At 38.4% G+C, this 22972-nt stretch overlaps 1 protein-coding gene across 4 annotated transcripts in view; it reads right to left on the bottom strand.

The window, feature by feature from the left end:
• PITPNM3 (PITPNM family member 3) overlaps positions 1 to 22972 on the bottom strand; it is a 58802-nt gene that overhangs the window by 12130 nt on the left and 23700 nt on the right. For all 4 annotated transcript variants that reach the window (XM_062012213.1, XM_062012212.1, XM_062012214.1 and 1 more), the window contains 6 exons: positions 21817 to 22052; positions 15813 to 16002; positions 13039 to 13158; positions 10429 to 10601; positions 7194 to 7363; positions 599 to 769 (listed from right to left, as the gene is read on the bottom strand). In XM_062012213.1, the coding sequence (XP_061868197.1) occupies positions 599 to 769; positions 7194 to 7363; positions 10429 to 10601; positions 13039 to 13158; positions 15813 to 16002; positions 21817 to 22052 (1060 nt within the window). The remainder of the gene's footprint in view (positions 1 to 598; positions 770 to 7193; positions 7364 to 10428; positions 10602 to 13038; positions 13159 to 15812; positions 16003 to 21816; positions 22053 to 22972) is intronic.

Here is a 22972-nt window from a genome sequence, read left to right on the forward strand (position 1 = left end):
AATTTTACCTCACTTTCTATAAAGTCAAAACAGCCCAATTCTTCCCACTAGCATCTTGCTCTTTCATGTCTTCCTCCTTCCTCCCACAAATCAGACTATTTCTCTTTTTTTTTCCTGGATTCGAACATTTATTATCCAACATAAGTGTTGTTTAGTAGCTTACCTAGGAAAGAAGATATCAAAAGACAATTTGCCCAATGCTCTGATTTGTCCTAGTAGGTAGTTGTAACAAACCAACCACAATAGCCCAAGAGAAGCAATACCTGAAGATCTAGGCAAAGGTTAACTAACTGTAAAAATATTTGTTTGAAATGATAGACAAGGACATGGAAGTTTGCAAGTGGCACTTCAAGTAAAGTAGTAGTATCACTTCTAACCCTTCTTGAAGGCAACTACTATCACAAAGCTCATAGGCAAGAATGATTTTTTCTTAGTAATCTTCTTTGGCTTCACCCTTGCTAAACACGTCCGTGCCATTCTGTCCAGATTACTTTTTTTTAGCACGTTAGCACTTTGATATTTTAAATCCTCTTGAGTTGTGTAAGGAGAGAATATTCCAGAGAACAGGTAAGGAGAGCTATAAAAATAGGCACTGTACCTAACTGGTGAGATCTTCCATCCCCTAGAGGGTATCTCTGGTACCGTGGGACACTGAATGGAGGCAGGAGATGGAATCTTTTCTCCAGCAATGGTTCAAGTCTGCAGGCAGAGGGGTCAGCAGAGTGAAAGAAACTGTACACTTGGCTGCATGCTGGGCGGATCTGGCATACTTGGATGAGAATGAGACAGAGAAAGATAGTTCAGTATTGCTATTTTACGTTTTCAAGGAATCTAAGCAGAAACGCAGCTAATACAGTTTTCTGCAGACTTCTGCAAAAACCTGGCTACAGGAAATTTTACCAGACTGTTTGCTACTTCATATGTAAAGAACACTTCACTGCAAAAGAGTTTACAGAGACATCATAATTTGCGATACAGGCATGTAGAAATGTGAAGACCAGCCAGAGAAATAGACCAAAGTAACAACGGAAAAAGTTTAAAAATCTTACAAGTGTAGTATTGAGCACTACAGCTATGATGGTCAGCATTTCAAATATTTACCAGAAAAAATATTGGATGGTCCTGTTAGGTTCAGAGTACTTAAATCTAGGTGACAGCAGGAGCAGGGAGATGACAGAAAGCACTGTGGTTTCTGAAGTCACTTTATGGAAGCTAATGTATAGAAATAAGGTTGGTTGTACTGTAACAGCAAAGCAATGTTTACGATTCTTGCTGAAGGTGTGCAGCTCCTGAGGTTTTTGGGCTGCAAGTGTAAAAATAAATCTGAAAAACACTTACTCAGAAATTTTTTGGACTAAACACATAGCACTGAAGCATCTTATACTCTGATTGGTGATCACTCCAGACTGCTAAGGTCTATAAAATGGTCAGTGTTGTCTCTTCTCACCACATCCCATTATATATTATGTAATACACATTATATACTCATAATAACTTAGTGCAGTTTGTATAGACTGCACTACATATAAACAATCAGTTTATTAACTACGAGAGTAAATCAGTGAGTGAAATATTTATTAAATACATTTCGGAACATTATGTCTGCTCCGCAGGAACTCCATGCAAGTAAGATGTATCTTCAAACCTGCTGTGCAATACAACAAACCCTAAATGTTCTTTTGATAGAGTTACTATTTCCTTGTGGTGATAATAAAAACTTGGTAACATGTATGATGTTTTTCCTTAGAAGACATGTTTGGTACAGAATCGTTCTCTGCACAAGCCAAACACATGCCCAACAGGAAACCACGTTAGAGTTTTAATATAAGGTGTCATGGAATATTAGGTCCAATGGAATCTACCTCAAGTGGCATCTCTCACTAGAGCACCCATCACGGAATTAAAAAAATGTAATCAAAACCTCACTACTTAGGTTCTTTGTAATCTTCAAGTGCAACAGTCAAGGTATTTGTACATAAACAAAACTACAATGACAAAACTTGATGCTGTAGATCTTCCTTTGCTGCAGCCACAGAGAGTCACTAAGAGCTATGTGAGAAAATGCTATGTTCTTATAGGTTTTCTCAAGCGCTTCCCATTTTGCTGGAAAGACTAAAAATTCATGCTGTGGTGCTTGCTTCTATTAATGATGTATAAGGACAAATCTTGATCTAGACTATGTCAATGTTACCAAGTTTTAAGCTTAACAGATTGATACTGACTTGTAGTATCAGCATTGTGATATGCAGGTCAGAGCAAGACTTTTTTTTTTTGTCCTGTTCTATATGAAAGTTTGCTCTACAAAGGCTGCACTACAGGTACACCGTGGAGTTTTTTTCCCTGAAACTAATAAGAAAATTAACTTCAATTGATCACAGAAAAAGATCTTCTCAGAGATATGTAAAGTATGATGATGAATCACAACCTGCGGGACCACTTCATTGCATGTGCTCTGTACTAAGCTGTCTAGGAGACTTGACTTCATGACATGAAGACGTAAATACTCATAGCCTCTCAAAGAACACTCTAGGACAAATCTTTTGGTAAAAACATAGAACAGGCTGCCCAAGGAGATTGTCAAGTCTCCTTCTCTGGAGGTTTTCAAAACCCACCTGGACACATTCCTGTGCAACCTGATCTAGGTGGATCTGCTCTAGCAGCAAGGTTGGACTGGATAATCTCTAAAGGTCCCTTCCAACCCCTACCATTCTGTGATTCTGTGATATATGATCCAGTTATGCCAAACCATGAACTTTTTTCATCTTTGGACAAGCACAGTGCATTGTATCTTTGTCACACAAATAGAAAAATAGAAAAATGGTGGTGTCTTTAGGAGTATTAGATCAAGGTTAGTGGCTTGGTTTTTTTCCTCCCAAGCTCTCTTTGTAAAATATTTTAAGACTGTTGTCAGTGGCAATTACCAGGTTCCCAGATGCAGAACAATCAAAACCTATTTTTTATGTCTGTTACATGATATTTTTTCCCTTTCTCCCTATCAAATAAATAGGAGATTAATTTCCCTTTCCTACTATTAATTCAGACATATGCATAAAACTATGGCTGTAGAAATTCCTCTGTGAAGTACCTTTCCACACTTCTCCAGGAACTACTATCGAATACCCTTTTTTCTTAATGGATTCTCAAGGTAGAGTACAAAGTTCTCTCATCAGTTTATTGTGCTGTGAAAACAGAGTAATTTCTCCAATGCATTCCAGTTAATTGCATCACAACAGAAGCAGAGGAGAAACACCAACAAGACTGCAAAGATCCAAGACTACTTTTGATGTCTTTTTTCAAGCTATATTTTGTTGTTAGCATTTGCCAGAAGCAATGGAAATGCGTAACCTGTGTGGGAACATTTAAGTGCAGTAGGAATGAATTCTTTGCAAGGAAAGTATAGTTCTGTTGCAGAGCCCAAACAGTATGAAATACATTCTGTGAGGTAATGCATTGCAATATAACTACAGCCATATTTTGGCAAGCCTGTAACTTTGATGTATGTATTTAGGAATCTAGTGCTTATAAAGTAGAGCTATAAATTGGATATTATTCTACCAAACTAGAACTTTTTTTCCTAGTGGGTTGCATATTGGTTTATTTTTCTTCTTCCTCATGCTTAATATTAACTGTCAGAGATAAACACAAAGGAAGTGCTTAATGTAATGTAAAAAGTTGCCTAAGTGTACCTTCTAATACTTCATGTACAGGAGCTTTTTCTGTATATATCTGCATTCTGTGTACGCACAGAAGGCAGACTGAGACAAAAAAAGGCAAGAACCCCAACAACAAGGTTATAAAAGTTGTCAGCAAAGGGCAAATTATGATATTTAGTGGCAACAAGAAAGCACATTCTCTGAGCTATCAGCATTTTTCACACTCCTCTTCCAACTTGGCAAAAGAATATACCACGTCATGTTCCAAGGAGATTACTTCCAACTACTGTAGCATTTAGCAGTATTAGTTCTTAGTTTCGGAGTGCAAAACACCCTACCATTACAACCATCCTAAGGTACAACAGTGCCACTTTGTGGATGTATTTAAACACTCTTGATATAGAAATTATAAAAAACATTGGTATTTTCACAGGGTAGTAAGCCTCTTCCAAGGATAACTGACACAGAAAGAGTAGAAAAGCCTGGCAGAAACACACAATCAGTCAGTAGTCTAAAAAATAAGAACTGAGACTAGACAGTGGGAGAACCACAGAAGACATTGCTAGAAGGTAACCAGAAGAACTGTCAAGGAACTACTAAGGGGACAATAGAATATTTGACAGAAAATAATTAAAAAGCATTTGGCAAGGAAATAAATTGGACTGAAGACTTGGTTTTAACCACACTGTTATTAGTGCAAAGACAAAAAAATATTCAGAAAATAAAACATGACAAAATGCCTCTTAAGAAAGAACAGGCAAACTTCTGGATATCATTTTCTTCCCTTTTTTTTTTCTTTCAAAAACTGACTCTAACAAGACAAATAAATAAAAACATCCTGAATTTTAATTTCTCACACTTCCATATAGCTTTTTACATCTAATTTCAGGAAGAAGGGCATCTGACCCTTCTCATCTAGCTTCCAATTGTCTGCGTGATAGATTTATCTGTTTTCCTCTCAGTTGCACCATAATTATCACTTTGAAATGAGATTCTCTTACCATATGTGCCTCTATAGACTAATTATACTTCAAGTAGACTCTGCTCATTTTGGAATGTGTGTGAAATCCTGGTCAGTTGAGCCGCTCTCAAAGCATGCTCCCTGCAGAATACCAGAGTGAGGATGGAAATGAGAGCTCTTTTGAAGAAAACAGTTTAAAATACCAGTAATTAATGTGAAATTTTCCTGCCAAAGTGTCTGGAGGGTACTAGAGGTAATACTGGGGAAAGGACTGTTGGCTAGAGAGTTTAGAAACATACAGTTTCAGTACAGTAAAGTATTTAATGTTGAAATTTGCCATCCATCTCTACCTAATCCAAATTCCTTAGTTACTTCATTCATTCACTATACATTTAAATACGAGAAGGGAACTTTGAACTGTGCACTGAGTTGCCAGCAAAAATAGTACAGAAGGACTCAGAACTTGTGTGTGCTCTTCGCTTTCCAGTACCTAAAGATAAAAATGTAATTGTACGGTACATTCATTTCTTCCCAACTGGTAATGGGAACACCTGCTTTAGACTCCTGTAGCAAGTGGAAAATTGTGGAACAGACACCTTATACCTTGCCCCAACCTTGTCAGTTTCACTCTCCATAAGCCATGTCTCAGACATCTTGATAAAGGAAACTATCAGAACTTAAAAGACATTTTCATTGATAAATGGCAAGCACGTAAAATAATCTGCAACGGTAACCTTCAGAAATTTCCTTCTTACCAGTCAGGGCAAAGCTCTCTCTTTTAATTTCTCCTGCCTTGCAGCCTTCCCCAGTAACATAGATGAGTAACAAGTTCAAAACACCATTAGGGCCTCATATAAAACATAGTCAAATTAAAGTCACTTTGCTTTTAAAATTACCACTTGTGACAAATCCCAGTAGCCTCATTTGTACCTTCAAAATTTTCAAGAATACGGCTCTCACCTCTGTGAATCCAACATTTCTTTTGAAGGGCATGTGTATATGGCCAACAATGACATTTAAATGTAACTGTCACACTTCTGAACACACAAATGCTTTCATACCCAGCACAGCATTCAAGAGAAGACTACCAGAGTGCACAGAGAATTACATACCAAAACTATAACTTCAGAGCAATCCCTCTTGCAAGAGGCCACAATTCCATATTTTTCACACATTTTCAATATGTATATACATTCCCTTGAAGTGAAATGTGAATTTCATCTGTGCTCATCAGGACTGACTGATGGGAGGGCTTACCACACACAGTCAAATGCTGACAGCCACCACTAACTATATGAAAAGGTGTGTCAATGTTCACCACTGAGGTACTCTCCTACCAAACATTGCCAGCATTTTCTACTTACTGTGCAGTAAACTGGCATCTGTAATCAGCATTAGTCCTCAAGGACTCTAAGCTCACAAAAGAGACACAGCAACACCCCCCCGCCTGCTAATTTCAGAGGGAAGTGTTGCTAATCTTGCAAAGAATACTCTACAACAGAAAACTCAACTGCAGTGCAGTTTTCAAAGCCAGCCATCATCAATGTAATTTTTGCCATTTCCCTGACAGCTCTTTCATAAAAATAAAAAGCCTTCGCTCATGGGAAAATACATATGAATTCCCATTCTCTTTAGATAAACTTTGTTTTTGTTTGTTGGGTGTTTTTTTCAACAAAACTGAGTAGTACAAATATGAGGAATTAAATGCAAAGTGAGAGTATAATTACGCTCCCTTATAAGTTCATGGAACTTGCTAAAAAAATCCTACCAGATTTCTAAAGGCTCTGAAAGACACAGGTTTGGTCAATTTGCTAACCACAGGCCATAAATTTTCAGTTTACATTACATTCCACTTCATTCTTACCATCAAATATTATTTGGAAAGCTCAGTCAAATGACATTACCCCAAAGACTATAAATTGAGAGGAAAAAGACTGAGAGTCCCGGAAAGTTGTCTCTTCTGAATATTGCAACTGATTTTTCTCTCTCATCTGTTAAATGAGCATATCTCTTTTGAAGATGCTGTGCTATCCAAACCTCATACACTGCAAAGAGGTAAAATGCACACTGAATTTTGAAAAGTAAAGTAAGCTCTTACTTCAACAGAAAAATTGAAAAAATCCAGATGTATTTAGAAATAAAGCAAAAATCCTGTACATCTCTCATCACTATGCTCTGTTACCAAAGACACAAGGGTACATAACCAACACATCCCAGAGGGCCAGTTTACCCATGAAGTTAGAACAAGATGCAACACTGAACCAAGCACAGATGATTATTTTCTTTTTTTTTTCCCAAGGACTGATCCTCGGTGAGGTGCGAGCTTCATGTTGTACAACATGGAATATCTAATTAACAGTGGAGCAAAAGACATACTACTCTAAGTATGTGAGCAGTGACACTCTCAGAAACAGCCTTCATCACCTCAGTACCTACCAACACTAATGCTCACATCTTTCAGAAGACAAAATTTATCTCACTCCTCACTCTTTACTTAGGCCCATTTATTCAACCTCATTTAATATGAGTCTCCTTGCTTACAAAGATGAGTCTATGTTCTAACCCCAGAAAGAGCTTACCATCCAGGCCAGGCAGAACAGTACTCCTCATGGCCAGCACCAAACCAAGCGGAGATCCAAAGAGGAAGAAATCAGACACCTCAAATTCAAATCGGCCCAGGTTAACTTCTGAGAGACTGGAGTTCACAGGAGGAAAGTCTGCACCATCTTTCAGCACACTTGAGTGGATGCTGAGCAAAGAAAATGCACTGCTTCAACAATAATGAAGAGGGCATCCAGAGGAAAAAAAAAAATCAATTTCCAAAACAGGCTGCATAGAAAGCTGCATCTAGATCCAAGCAATAAAGCCTTAAACTGTAGATACATATTGATGTATAACAGCCACTTATCATGATGTCCAGTTTGACTGTTCAGTACATTTATCACCTTCAACATGCAAGAGTTTTCTACAGTAATTCTACAAAATTCTTATTGGTAAGTTACACAAAGACTCTGGAGGTTGAATTTTGTGCCCCCTCAACCTCCCCTTTTAGCAGTACATATGTATGTAAGCCTATTCTGAAACTTGTCCTACAAATTCTAATGTGCTCAAGTTTGTACAAGGACAATGGTATTAAAGGTTACAGTCATAAAGGATGTGACATGGGTACATAATAAGCATTGTTCTAATCCAGTCCCAGATGCATGAACTAGAATTACACTACTTTTCAACAATTACAGGTTAAATTTAGCAAGGCTTATAGCCATTTTCAATCCCTTCTGTGACTTAAACACTTTATTTTGTGTGCCATATATGCATGAGGTAAATATAGATCACTTATCTCACTCACAGAGAAAAGACTCATCTCTCATTTAGCTCTGCTGGAGACGAAATAATTACATTCGTAAGCGCAAAAGTAGAATATACACATCAAGTCAAGAGACGGAGCAGAAAATGCTTTCAGAGCATGCAGAGCCTGAGAGATGCTGACCATACTGACTTCAACCAGAGTTTTAACTGAAGCCGTCATGAGTTATCTGCACACTACACTCTACATTCAGTGGCCAAGTATGGACCAAAATCTAGAAATCTTTAACATTGGTCCCAAACCAGGTCAAGGCACCAGGCCTTTCTCAGGCCACCGAGAACCCAGGGACAATTCTCAATTTGTAACCTGACGTTATTGACTGAAACTCTGGGGACCAGGCTTAGGGCCCATTTAGAAACGAAGACAGACAAAAATTAAATCCATTATTGGCACTGAAGTTAGGAGTTACTTCTCTATGCCAAAAGTGCTTGGACAAAAAGCACAAGCTAAGACAATGAAACACAGTCACAGTGTGCAGGACAAGAACGTTTCTATGTGAAAGAGTGATCTTTGTAATCTCATTACTCACACTGACGAACCACCCCTACATTGCAGTAGATGAGCTCATGGAGAAAAAAAAGTTGTAACAACCTTGCACAAGTCACTTTTGCACTAGACAAGAAACCAAAGTCTTGGAATCTCTCTGTATATGTAGGGTGGGTCAGAGGATTACACGGTTTGGTTTGGTATATGTTTCCCCCTCTTCCATCCCCTTTACCTTACCAAAGAATTTTTTTTCTGCTGTCTTTAGCCTGTTTTTGTCCAACTATTGCAACTGTTGCTAAGTTAGTGAGGAATCATAGAATCATCAATCACATATGATTCCTCAATAACTTAGCAACAGCCTAAAGTTTGAGAAGATCAAAATGAATCTAAGAGAACACTTTTCTATCTACTTAAATACAGTGGCATGTAAAGCTGTCCATTAAAATAGACAGATACACAGGAAATGAAAAAAAAGCTTGGAAGAAAACTGTTATCTTTGTGTCCTGGTTTAGGCCCATCAGGGAACAAAAGACCATGATTAGCTTCCAGTACGGAAGAGGCTGAAAAATGCCAAAGGGCAGGGAGAGCTTAATTGCCGCTTAAGGTTCAGGACAAAACAGAGCAGACTACTGGGCTTGGGGAAGAAAACAATTTAATGCAACATCAACTAAAACATAACCTTAAAACCCCAAAACATAACCAAAATAAACCAACACAACATAGTACAACAATGAAGAGTCCAACCAGCCTTTTTAAGAACACCTTCCTGCCACACCTCCCCTCTTCCCGGGCTCTTGGCCCTGATCCCGGGGTTTTTACCTGCTCCCCCCCTGAACGGCTCTGTGGGGCAGGGAGTGGGGGTTTCAGTCAGTCTAGTCTTTTAACTATCCTGTTATCCCACCCCACCTCGCCCCCACGTCTGAAGTGCTTTATACAAGCCACCACTGTGCTTTAAACATAGCACAGTATCCCTTCTATAAATGAATCCAAAAGTGAGTGACGAAAAAAAAAACAATCTTCACGGTTTCAGTCACAGACAAGTAAAACACCAATCTGCCTCAGACACTGTACAACATCTTGATATACACTAAACCCATCGTTTGAATATAAATGTACAACAGTCAACAAAAGCAAAGTATATTCAATTAAAGCAACAAAATTAATGTACCGTACACTGCTACTACCAAAACTGCCAGACTTTTAAGTAAAGCACAATAGTAAGTCTACACTATACTCAACTGTAGCAGAACAAAAACTTCAACACAAGTTCTCTCTCTGGATCACTCCCAATGAAATAAAGGAAATGATGGAGAGAGAAAAAAAAGCACATATAATTCAGGTAAATTAACCCCCAAATATCTTAGAACTGGCAGAAACAATGAGACGGGGAATGCTTACGTTACCATCAAATCTGTGTTTTATATGTTTCTTAGGACCCAGGAAAGCTAAGTTAACTCCTCCCCCAGCTGCCTTCTCATTTAAGTGAAGTGTTTATACAGGGATTTTTTTTTTTTGTTGTTGCTGCTTTAAAGCTGATAGAATAGCTCATAGACCAACGAGAGCACATAAAGTCATCTCACTCTTTACAGAATAACAGGAAGTCTGTACATTGAACTCAGAGGGATCTTTAGAAAGGAAAGTACAACAGAAATTTAGAATTACAATGCAACCATTCATCTTGACATGTGGGCTGCACTGAAGAAATGGAACTACTTGCATTCAACTTTGCATATTTGAAACTGATGACTGAATAAAGATAAATTAAAAAATGTTCAATGTGATGGGTGAGTAAATACTAGACCCACTATATCTACGGTTTGCTTTGAAGAGTATGCTGAGACTTTAAGCAAGCTGCCAGAAACACATAATAAACAATTAAAATTATTCTGTTGCTCTGGTGCTGACAGGCTCCATTCAATAGCAAGCCTACTTCTTTTACTCAGTCATCAAAGACTAGTTACCTAGAAAGGAAAGCATGATGTCGGGTACAGTCATAGGTAGATGAGTCACTCTGTTTCCTAGGTAACGGCTGCCTCAGCTTCTCATCCTCCATGATTCCCGAGATGTCAATATCGCTTTTGCTCAGACGTTTGCTGCCATCCAGACTGGAGTCCTCTGCTAAGACGGGATTATCCTTCAGAGAATGAACAGAGCAAAGGGAAGATTTAGCAAGTGACTAAAATAGGACAGAGGCTATATGAAATACCCACATTTATACATTGGGTCTTGGTTTTATCCAAGAATGGGTAGAAAGGGTGAGACTTCTCTCTGCAGTAGAAAATAAGGAAAGATATTAAGACTAAATTCCCCATAAAATGTATAGCTTAAAAGCTGGAAGGTGCATCAGGAATGTCAGTGGTGGGTGTGAGGAAGAGTAACACAAAAGCTTTATCCCTCATGATTTCATCATTCTTTGATCCATGCAAAGCAAATTGTCTACTTTCTCCATTCTTTCTAATGAAGAATTGTCTACTTACAAACTATGAGTATTTTAGCTGTCGCAAAAGAATCGTCTTCCTCTTCTAAGAGACAGTGTTCCCAACCAAGTACAGTGATTGCTAATGACAGACTTCAGGTTTCTGTTTCTGATGACAAACCAAGCTCATCCTTCTGTCCTTTAATAATCCAGGAAGTGATATTACGATGATAACAACAATAATGGCTTTCTTTGTTATCTAGTTTGACATAATTGATTTTTAAAGGGCAAGAGTTATTAGTCTGGTCTGAGCAGAATAACATTTTCTCTACTGCAGGTTCCTGTACTGAATATGGAGGTAAATTTTAAAATACTGCCCTGTACAGGCATGTACACACAACAATCATCAAGATCTCAGTCACCATTCACATTTCTGCCTATACTGTAGAAGTGATTACCTATTACAGATAATCATTTGCTGTATATTGGAAACTGAAACACAGAAACCAGACTACAATACACTAACAAATACTCACCCGGAATAGTAGAAGAATGTACCATTCTAATTCCTTACTTACATTGCCTCATTGAATTACCAGGCCCTCTCTGAAAGAAAGTTTCTAGTACCTAAAACTGTGAACTGTTCAGAGAATCTAACAGTCACTGCCATCACCAATCTAGCTTATTATCATGGACGACTTTGAAAGAAGTCGAGTAAGAAGGGAATTATATAAACCTAATTTACTCTATTTTCATGGTCTATAAGCAGAACATGCAATGGTTGAGAGTATCTCAGTCTCATCCTTACTTCCAACTAGTTTCATTTCATAAATACCTCTGACATTTGTTAAACATCAAAGTAAAAAACTCTTATGTTTCTGTCTCAAAACTCTTCCAATGAGATTTATTTCTACTGGAGACACCAAGGAACAGGGAAAAAAAAACCCAAACCAAACAGTAAAAGAAGAGTGTGTTTCACAGGAGCAAGCTGAGAACAATGGACATAAAGACAAGATAAGAAAGGGAAAGAATACTTAATTCTTGTGAACATACAGAGTGGGAGAGAGAAATGGGAAAAGAAAGCCGTGCACAATCAGCGCCGCTGTAAGACTGGGGTCCAGGAGGACCATTTCCCAATTTAATTCGCTTTCAAAGTACTGCACTCAGCACTGATACTATCAGAGGCTAGCTGCTGAGAATCCAAAGCCATGTTATTAATAGTGAGTAATGCTCCCTCCTGGAAACATTTAAAGACTGTCTCTTTGCTTAGGAGCACTCCCATCACAAATAACTCTGAACTGAACCAAGCAGGCTGCTATCATGGAGTCTACTTTTGAGGAGAGACAAAACTAAAGAGTCAAGAGATGAAACAACTTGGCCAGGGTCACAAAACCAGCAGAGATGAGAGCGTGGGCACCTCACTCAGTGTCAACTCCAATACACCACACGACCTCTTCATGTCTACTTGAGTCTAAAACACGTAAGATTAGTTGAACTTCCAATTTTCCTCTCTCAAACACTGAACACAATAATGAAGCTTAGATGCCAGCATTACTTGAAAAAATTGTGCTTTTACTATCATAAAATCTTTCTTGTGTTACAGCTAGAATTACTCCTCCTTTCTCTTTAAATGCAGTGCTCATATAGACATTGTTATGCTCAGTGGTCCATTCATAAATCCTCAAGTGACTTGCATTCAATTTTTTCACTAGTCTCTAAAACTTATTCATGAACACATTCTCATGCCAGACTAGCCCTGTGCAGTAGCATAAGGAACTCCAGGCCTCATGTGAACAACAACAACAACATCAAAAAACACAAGGAAAAAAAGACTAAATATTTTGGCAAAAACTGGAGCCTACCAGAGATGACTAAGAGATGTTTGCATCTACAGTTAGGGATACAATAAAGGGCTCTTTGTAATCCTACTTTGAAGATTGACAGATAAAGCCTTCACTAGTGATTTCTGCGTATCATAAAATCAAAGACATGGATTTGATTTTCACATAGCAATTTTTTGATACATGAGCAAAATCCTGTGCTATCATGGCAATTTACCAAATCCCTATTTTTTTTCTGGGTTGTATGAGGCTCATTTCCTCCAGGGAAGAAATTAACTGGGTTTCAGCTGTGTAGACTTTTTTTTCCTCTTCACCTGGATGCTGCTGACGCTTCCTCTCCTGCTACTGTTCCGACTCTCGTCAGCTGTATTAGAATTATAGCAGATGGCATCAAAGCCCAAAATTCCTCCAATGCAGTCACCGATGAGACATACCTGAGGAAATGAAAAAGTTTTTTTAGGGGAAGATGTAGCAAGTGTTTTAAAAGAAACAAAAAGCACCACAGCATTGCAGAGGAGGTGCTGCATCACTTTACATCCTTTTTTTACACCTTGGTTCCTATTGCAGCTGAAAACCTGTAGCCACTTTCTCCCACTTAATTTTATCTCCTGATATACGGCCCTATGCCAGGAATAGTCCCAGGGACTCTTTTAATGAGCTGAGAGTTCTGCCAAATGGGCTAGAATTCTTCCAGCTGCTTGCAGCCAGAATCCATCTCAAAGTCTATATCACCAGACAACTGGACTGACAAAGATTTCAAACCATTTAACATTTCCTTCAGAGTCATACAGGGAAGAGGATCTCTGCAGATTAAAAATAGATTGGTACTCTCCCATCAGGACAAAAAAGCAGAACTTTAAAATGAAGCCTAAAGCAGAGAGATTCACCCTTGCTTCACAACTAATATAAATGTGCAAGATACCTTTAAAGCATGGACCTGGGAATTAAAATATATAGAGTACTAAATCTGAAAATTCAATAGTTGAGAGTAATTTTATGGCACACTAGAATCTATTTCACAAGCCAATTCCACTGAACACCTCCCCATCCTATAGATGAATCTTTCTCCCCGTCTCCCTGCCTGTTCCTGAGGATGAATAATAGCTGTGTTATCTTTCTCCCTGATAACAATCCTCATGGGTTCCAGCATCCTTTCTTTCCAGTTCTCAAACCAAAGCAAAAGTCTAGTCTGTTGTTCTGAACTCCAGGCGGTTTAACAGAAAATGTTACCTCTCCTTACAAACCTTAACTTGCTTCTAACCTTATTCAGATTGGCTACAAAACTAACCACGTGCTTTAGATAACAATATGTTGCATGTGATCTCCTCAAAGTGTGTTAGAAAAAGCAAGTGCTTCAAGATGTAGGTAGTGAAAAACCTCAAATTTCTCTTTGCGCATCTCCATATACCACACTCTCTTACTGAGTATATTTCTTTGGATAAAAACATTTAAAAAATTAAATAAAATGCCAAAATACGTTAAGGTAACATCTACCCTAAAACAACTCTGGTTCTAAAGTTGTATATCATTGAACAACATGCTGATTTACTCTCTGATTTTCAAGTTCCTATGCCATGCAATGAAGTCCACAAAGAACCAAAAACCAAATGATACACATAACCTTAGTTTTCTCAACAGCACGTTTTATGGAGGATTAATAGTATGTCTTTCCATATACCACACCTTTTCTAATTGTCATTATTATTGGTATTAAGGTAATGGAGTTAACCTGTTCCAGATATTGGATATAGTAAAAAAGGCATCTCTGATCTAATAAATTTGCAATATAAATAGACAGAAGAGACCAAATTATGAAAGGAAAGATACACATAGGGTGGGGGTCGAGTTAGATGGTATGTATTTCAGAAGTGCAGGACTTATTCAGAGGCAGAGACGAGATTTCTGAGGAGGAAAGCAAAGCATTTCGGACAGCACAGAGACATCACTTCCATTTTAATAATGCTGGTAACTGTTGATAGTAAAAATTGTGTGGAGTATACAGAGGTCATACAGACTTTTCATGTGAAATATTAATATATATGGTTTGTAAAACACACCAAAGAGAATTCTCTCTCGCTTTGTCAAAGAAAAAAACCCCACAACACTCAACTTATATTGAGATCATTGTTTTCAAAATTACTTCTGTAACTGGTAATTAAACTAATGTTTCGTCACTGCAGCTGGGCTGCTTTATGCTTCAAGCAAGAATACTTTACTAGGGATATTAAAACCGGCTTCAAAGTAGCCTTAAAATACTGATATACCACTGGTATATCTGCCATGGAAAAGAATTTGTTTGTGTAATAAGATATATACTCTCCTCCAAAGACTGCACAGTACTCTGTACTAAATGTCTGGGTTTCTTTTTTTTCGTTCTCTAAAGTCTGGAGATCACTGGAAGCAAGTGCACGTCTCTGGCTAGACAGCGGATCCCGTCACAAAATACTGTGAGCACTTCACAGAAGGTGGCAGTATCACATTTTTACTATGTGAAGCAGGTAAGTAATGGGTTTTGTAATCTAAAGAATGGAGAAGCAGAAACAGTAACTGTGACATGTCAGCTGGAAGAAGTTTGCAGGTGAGTTCACTGGGGAGTGGGTCACATCATAAAAATTACATAACTTTCCCAAAGTTACACAGGAATTCTGCAACACTGCTGTCACGTGAGTACTTGTCTTCTAAGTCTGTTTACTGTCAGTTGTTTGACAATGCAGTACAGCAGGTGCCTGAAGAATTTGGTAACATAGAATATAATTTGTCTTGGGGCTTGCATGCCTGTTCACTGCTTAGCACAACACACAACTAAGGCTCTTACACATTGCCAGAGTTTGTAGCAATACTTAGCAAGTGCTATGGGGTTTAAATGCTTGTGAGGGAAGGTATAGTATCTTCTACGAACTAAGTCCAGGTCAGATACTGCATGGGATTCCAGAAGCATCTTATGCTGGGCACTGAGAAAACATATTCGCTCATCATACTTGCAGCACTGTCCCATATATGTACATCAAACCCCTCAACACAATGGCTTGAAAAGAAAGTGCCCTGCTCTGAAGCAATTTTACGTTGATGTAAGAGAAAATAATCCTACCTGTCCATTAAAACCAGCCCCATCTGTAGATTTGAGAAATTCATTGTAAACTTGATTTGCTCTACTGATCACCATGGCAACTGCATCCTGGTACTGAGGGGATGAAACAGCCAGCAAGGGCAAGGCAGCCAGTGGGATGTGGTCTTCACTGCTGCTGAGACAGCTCTCATCATAGCTGTAGGGATTTAGGCTAGAGAAGGACATGCTATCATCAGGAAAAATGCAAGAGGCAGCACACAGCATTAGAGAATGAAATATCAACTTGTTAATAGAAATGGGTTGGGCTACTGCAGTTCATAATGAGAGAATACAGGAAGGATCGTTTCCCCACAGAATTCAATTCCTTAAAAAAAAAAACCAAACAAGGAGTTATTGCTTTATGTGAATGCAATCATGCTAGAAGGTATTTCTGTAGTTAAACATGCTTGGTGCAATTTTTCCACAAAAAAGCACACATAAATTTAGAACACCAAATCAATTATTCTGTTTCAGCTTTTTTTTTTTCCCCTCCATATAACAACTTACTACATCAAAGAACAGGATGCAACAATTACAATGGAATATTGTTTCCTAGATCACAAGTGTGACAGATGTATTGTTCAAGAGCATACTAAAATATTTTTCCCAGTCTCTCATCCTTCCATAAAGATGGAACAAAGCTGCACACATTCTGAAATTATACATAAATGTTTGCCTGGTAACATGTTGCAAAAAGGAGGTCATTTGATTGAAAATGCAAACTTAAATTTGGAAAGACTCAGCTCTATTTTAACTTGGATGTGCAACTTGGATCCTGCCATTTTCTCAGTAAATCTGCCAGTCTTGTCTTGACTGATTTTTATTGATTAGTGTGGAAAACAATTCAGACAGTGAAAGATGCAAGGCACATTAATGTGTGACAGATTCTCTCACAGTAAGTTGATTGTCCTTTAGACATAAAAGGAAAGTCAGAAGTATTCTGGACAATTCAGCAAATCCAAAGTTCATCCAAAGCTGCTGGCAGGCAACTTCAACACTACTTTATATTCACTGTCTCCAGGAACTTGGTAGTCTCACAATATTAAAAAGCAAGCTGCCCAAGTCTACTTCTTTGCTAAAACCTGTATCCTTGAGAGTGTTATCAGGGTAATGGAAGAAATGAGGAGACATTTAACACTGAAGTATGGAAGCTGGTCTGTGTTCTTGTCCTGAGCCTCATCGGACATTTTTACACTTGCCTCTTGCTGAAGCACTGCAGTGATTTTGTATTTTTCATCCAGAGTAGTATAATAGTTTCTATGTCCTGGAGCTCAGCTGGCCTGTCAAGCTGTGTCAATTTACCAATGAACACAGCTTCATTTTGCCAGCTGATTAGATCTTCCAAATGCACTGCAGACACAGTTATGAAAAGTAACTGTCAAAATTGAAAAATGAACCTTAAAAAATTACATAAAAAGGCCTTATTTATTGTAACAATTGGCAGGTAACAACTGAAACATATGAAAAAAATTGGGACACGGATGTCTGAAATGGGAAAAACCACATCTGCATGTTTTCATAATAAAAGTAAAATGCAAACAGTATTCACAAGAGAACTACACAAAACAGAGCCAACGCAGGAATAAATAGCTGGTTTTGGTGGGGTTTTTTTTAATGGCTAAAGGCATACAGATCAAACTGAACTTAGCAATTATTGTCTAGACAATCACACTAACGGGCTTAGAAATGAAAGCTTGTGTTTTTTAAGTAAAATTAATTTGATTTTAAGTGTTGCAGCTACAGTAGATGGCCATTGCTATTGTAGATACACACAAAGGAAAGAAGAATCCAGGAGGGAAAGAGTGTATGGAAGAGAAGTTGTTAATCCCAGGGACATGTTAAGTATTAGTGCTGAAGCTAAGACAAACAGGTAAAATATCAATACTGGAGCAGAGAGGAGCACAAGTCTTTTTATTTTGTCAGGACACTGCTGGTAGTCATTCCAAAGCAAAGCACGAGCTTGGAAACATCAAACTTGCAAAAAGGCTAGAAATTGAGAGGGAAATCACAAGGAAGCAGCTGAAATCACTAACAGTAAAAGCTTGGTAGATAAAGTCACTAGTGTTGGAACCTAATACCTTCCTGATAAAAAGCAGCAAATCACTAGACAGAACTGGTCTTCCATGGTGGGTAAGAGTGCACCTGGCTCCTACGGGAGAAATGATTGATGGCACAATGGCATCTGCCAGCAAGGATAACTGAGACTGAACCACAGACATGGAGGGTGAAGAGTTATTCAACCTGGAGGAGGAAGAAGGAAAGAGGAAATAAAGGAAGAAAAGCTAATTCGTAATGCAGAAAGCACCTGGTTAGATGCAGATCAAGACAAAACACTGGTCCCATCTCAAAACTTTCTTAGGTCAGCCGTCCTTAACCATGGCAGAGGTGAGAGGAGAAGACAGAGGGGGAAACCATCCACGTTTGGACAACTGTCACGCAACACTTTTTGACGTGTGTGGTTTGGCTATCTTCACTCCATTTTGGCAGTTCTAGTGACCAGCTATTGCTGTTTCGAGTGCCAGAATACACATTTACTTCCTCCACTTTCAGGATAAAAAAAACCCAAGGAATAAAAAAAATCATAATGAGTGGACTTCTCCATATACTTTCTAAACAAATTACAAAATTATTTTTAAAAATTTATTAGGAACATCAGAGCCCAACACTGTGCAAGGAGCCTGCAAGGGGCTGAGCACTCATCCAACAAAACCGTTTCATCTCACTTGTTTACTCATAGGTTTACTTTCCTGTTTGCTTCTTAAATGTAAGGTTTGGTTTGGACTTTTTTTACCCCCATCTCTGTCCCCATTTGCAATTACCACTCTCCAGTTTAGATAATACTGTAACGTAGGAGCACTAGTTCAAGGTATGCTCATCAAATCATGTGCTATAAAAGCGTAACAGTTGATCCGCTCCAGGGTATTTTTCACCCTGAAAAGGGAGAAGATGGCACTCAAGTCATCTAGCTGTAATTAAAGTGTGCCTTAGTTTTAACCCTTATTTTTCCTTAGCAGGAAAGACAGAGATAAGTGTCACTGGATATCAGTCATGCATTATAATTTTACACAGGTTGCATAAACAGCATCTTTCTGATTTATATAAGAGATACAGGAAAATGGAAATTATGGTACAAGACCAGATTAAACAAAATGAAACATTTACTAGATGGAGTGATGTTGCCCTGAAGGATCCCTTTCCCATAAGCCATTATTTGCAAGACAGTGAAGAGAACTGCATAGGTACATTCAGATGAAAAGTCCCATTGGAATCCCTCTGAACACAGACATACAACACTCAGACACAGCAAAATTCAAAATCTATGCCAAGGTAAACAGAAGGTTGTACTACCTTGGCACACATTGTGACTGCACAGTCAGAAAATGGAGGATACATTCAAACCAAACAAAAAAATCCTGTGCTTCTGCTTAGTCAATCATCTGGTTCACCCTTGATGAAACATTACAGTAATTAAAAACACACTTCCTCCCCCATAGTTTGCTAAATGGAATGTTTACCACAGGTTTATGTTCCACAACTGCATCCTGGAGTTCTGGCTATGAAAGCTGCTGGCATGAAGCTGCAGAAATGTGAGACCTGGGAATCATCTCTCCTTTTGTCAGCCCCAATTGGGTATATCACAAGTAGTTCCATACAAGAACATATCAAGGCAATATCAATCTTATGTCAGTGCTGGGAGTGACTCTATGGGACATACAAACACTCAGCTTGACTATTTTCAGTCTGACTGAAAACCGTGTGCTGCAACAAGAGAGACTCAAAAACCAGGGAAGGTGGGATCTCTGTTCATTTGGGCTGACAGCACACATTCTCATTTCCACTCTACCACCTCTTCTTCCAGATTAGTTGAGACCTGCAGGCACTGCATTGTGGAATACCTAAGAGACACAACTGAGCCCCGTGTTAATCAGTGCCCCAAATGGGTAAAGGATGACCTCCCAAACACTCTTTGATCCTTCATCTCCTTTTCTACTATCAATCCCCTTGCTTTTCAGGGCAGTGACTTGGACATACATACACTTCTCTTTTCCTGGTTGTCTCAGCGTATTTCCCCTCGATGGGAACAGTCAGGCACAACTTCCACCAGTCTGACTTGTACCCTGCCACCTCTTTTTCCTATATGCCTGTCACAGCTTTAAGTCCAGCTACTACTTCAGAACTTTAATGTATTCTGCATCTCTCCTGACTCTGTCATCTCATCAGTAGGCATCACCATTGCCACATCTCACAGTCCAAAATGTAGTTGTAGACCTCTTCAACTCTTCTGCAAGGTTTTCTGCCCTATGTGAGGTTCAAATGCAACCTTCAGCACTACACTGCAGCAAAATACTGTAGCAGTGACCATTGCATAGCCCCAGACAAAACCAAAAGGAAGTTTATTTTTGTTTAGAAAAGCAGAAATTTAATCTGATTCTTTCCTTCCCATCACTATAGAATTCACTAGTTATTCCTGATCTACAATTGTAGAAGATTTGAAGAAGGCTAAGTGTTTCTCTCTCCTTTTCCTATCATGCCACTTAAAATATTTACATCACAGAAAATATCACTGAGGAAAGAAACGTTACCCAAAAAGATTCTTGCAGTAAATGAGTGAATTTCAAGACTGAAAAAGTGAGCAAGGAAGAGCAGCTACTCAAGTGGACACATCCAATGGAAAATTCTGTTTGTTCTTTCTAAATTAATTTCATCAGAGCCACAGAGACAAAAACAAATAACATCAAAAAGATTTTAAGATTTTAATCCTTTCCCTTACTGACTACTCTGTATCTGCTCAGCTATCTTCTAGAATACTGCTTGGGCTGGTACCATAACTAGAGCGCAATCAGAACTACACTAGGAGAATGATAGACCATAATAGATCACAATTATGACCACGTGGAAGCCAATTATACAGTGCTCAGTGGAAGGCTTACTCACTATCTGATAACGTTTTCATTCATTTAGTGTGCAAGTGATGCTGCGCAGAAAAGTTTCCGCACAGAAAAAATTCACGGTGCGGTCTCACCAGTGCCGAAGACAGGGGCTAATAGACCCCTCTCGCTATGCATGCAACCAAATGCTAGTTGTGCTGTGAACTGAAGTCTTTGTTATTTAAAAGCAATGTTTCTTCAAGATGCAACCTTTGTAGTCCAGCCAAGACACTTTTGCGTATGGCATTCTCCTAGGTTAACGACAATGAATGAGTGGTCTACCACAAAACACTACAGGACCTTAGACTGCAGTAGCCGCTACTGGAAATGAACAGATACTAAAGTTTTGTTACCTTAAAATGTAAAAACCATGTTCATATTTAAATTCTCTCTAATCGAGGAGACATGTTCACTCTTGTTTTAGATATTCCTTTCTGTTCTCAGTTTCCAGTGCAAAGCAGAATTTACCTAAATCTAAGTTTCTCAGCAATGCTTCACAATCTCTATTTTATTACTAAACCAATGTTAGCAACATGCCATTTTTGCTTCCAAGACACGAAACATTAAAACCATCAGAAGGGTTTTCTAAAACATCCTGTCTCTACAATGGCCAAAAAAAGAACAGATGAGATGGACTTTCATGTTATTTTAAGATTGAAACATAGCTAGATTGAAACATAGCTTGTGGATATGCCAACTGAGGTTCGTCTATTACTGTTTTTTGGGGATCAGATTTGATAGGGGGAGGAAGAAAACAGTTATCACAGTTTTCTTCTTTCTGTCTAGATTTCTTCTGCATTCTTTTTTCTCTTTTAAAAGCATGTGGTCAATAGGCTATAGTCCATCAAGGGTTTTGCTTTGTTTTGGTAGTTTTTTGGTGTGTTTCCTTTTTTTTTTAAACAAATGTATCTACTTGGAAAAGCATGAAAGACCATTCCAAGTCTTGCAGTAAGCAAAAGATTAAGAAGGATTCACGATATTTTATTATGAAAAAGATAGGTCACAGAAAGTCATTGAAAACCATGCTGCAAAATGAAACATTACAAAATGCAACTTACTTGGAAACAAGAGAGAAAGCTGCTGAACAGATTGCTGGGCAGGGAACAAGTCTGATTAAGATGTGGCCCAAAGCGGCAGGGAAATGGGCTCGAGTCACTTTCTCAAACACAGAACTGAAGGTGTTGATGTCTGCCAGCTTGGTGCTGTGGTCTCCACCTCCAGTGTCTAAGATGTTCCCTCCATGTAAGATCAAAATTAGTACATGAGTTTTGCAGTTCTGGTGCTGAACTCCTTCCTGTGTGAAAATGAGGGAATAAGAATGGAGAAAATATTATTATGGACAGCGTTGGTATACTTGGTGTCAATGTTCACAAGCAGTTAGCAGTGATTTTCTTTTCCTCCTCTCCACCCTCTGGTGTTTTGTGCTATTTGATTTCATAAGGGGTGGGGGGGATGTGCCCTGTGTTTTGTTTAATTCAGATATGTCTGGACCAGATAGAGCACATTATGCTTTACCAGAAAGCCCTCGTAGCACAGATGTAGGTTACAGATTAACAAAGATCAAAAGCTATTTTAAATATATTGAGAGTGGAGAAGAATTCCAACGTTCCCAGATAGCCTAAGTGAATGTCTGTCCAGGTATTCTCTAGGAGGTTGCTGCATTTACTGGAAAGCTTCTAAATCAAATCATCACAAGTTCTAAAAAGACAAATTTCTCTACCAATGAACACATTCAGCAAAAGCACATGGTACAGGTATCTCAGTCTTTTTAGATTAGTATCTTCTTACTAAAATGAAAAATGTGCCTAACTTACACATTTGCTGAAAGAGTAAAAAACTGTAACAATACTGATATCCATAAATCTCAGAAATATATTTACAAATATGTGAATGCATGCATGTATACAGGAACAACAGTCAGCATGCACTGTAGAATAAACAAGATGTTATCTACTTGAGACTGGACAAACATTTTGAATGTCTCACAACTCCACTTTTTTTTCTCTGCTACCCCTTGAGAGTTTTGTGCGCTCAAAAGAACCCAGTAATATACTAAAAGATTTTTTTTTTTTCTGTTTTCTTGTATTTGTCTGAGGATTGTTAATTGCTAGATGGGATGATTTGCTGAGAATCAGAAACGTTCTGGTCTCTTTATTCTTAAGATTTGAACAATAGTAAAAATAAAATGAGAAGAACTGTGGTAAGTTTAACAAT

The sequence above is a fragment of the Colius striatus genome, chromosome 20, assembly GCF_028858725.1.
Source record: "Colius striatus isolate bColStr4 chromosome 20, bColStr4.1.hap1, whole genome shotgun sequence".
Taxonomy (NCBI): Eukaryota; Metazoa; Chordata; class Aves; order Coliiformes; family Coliidae; genus Colius; species Colius striatus.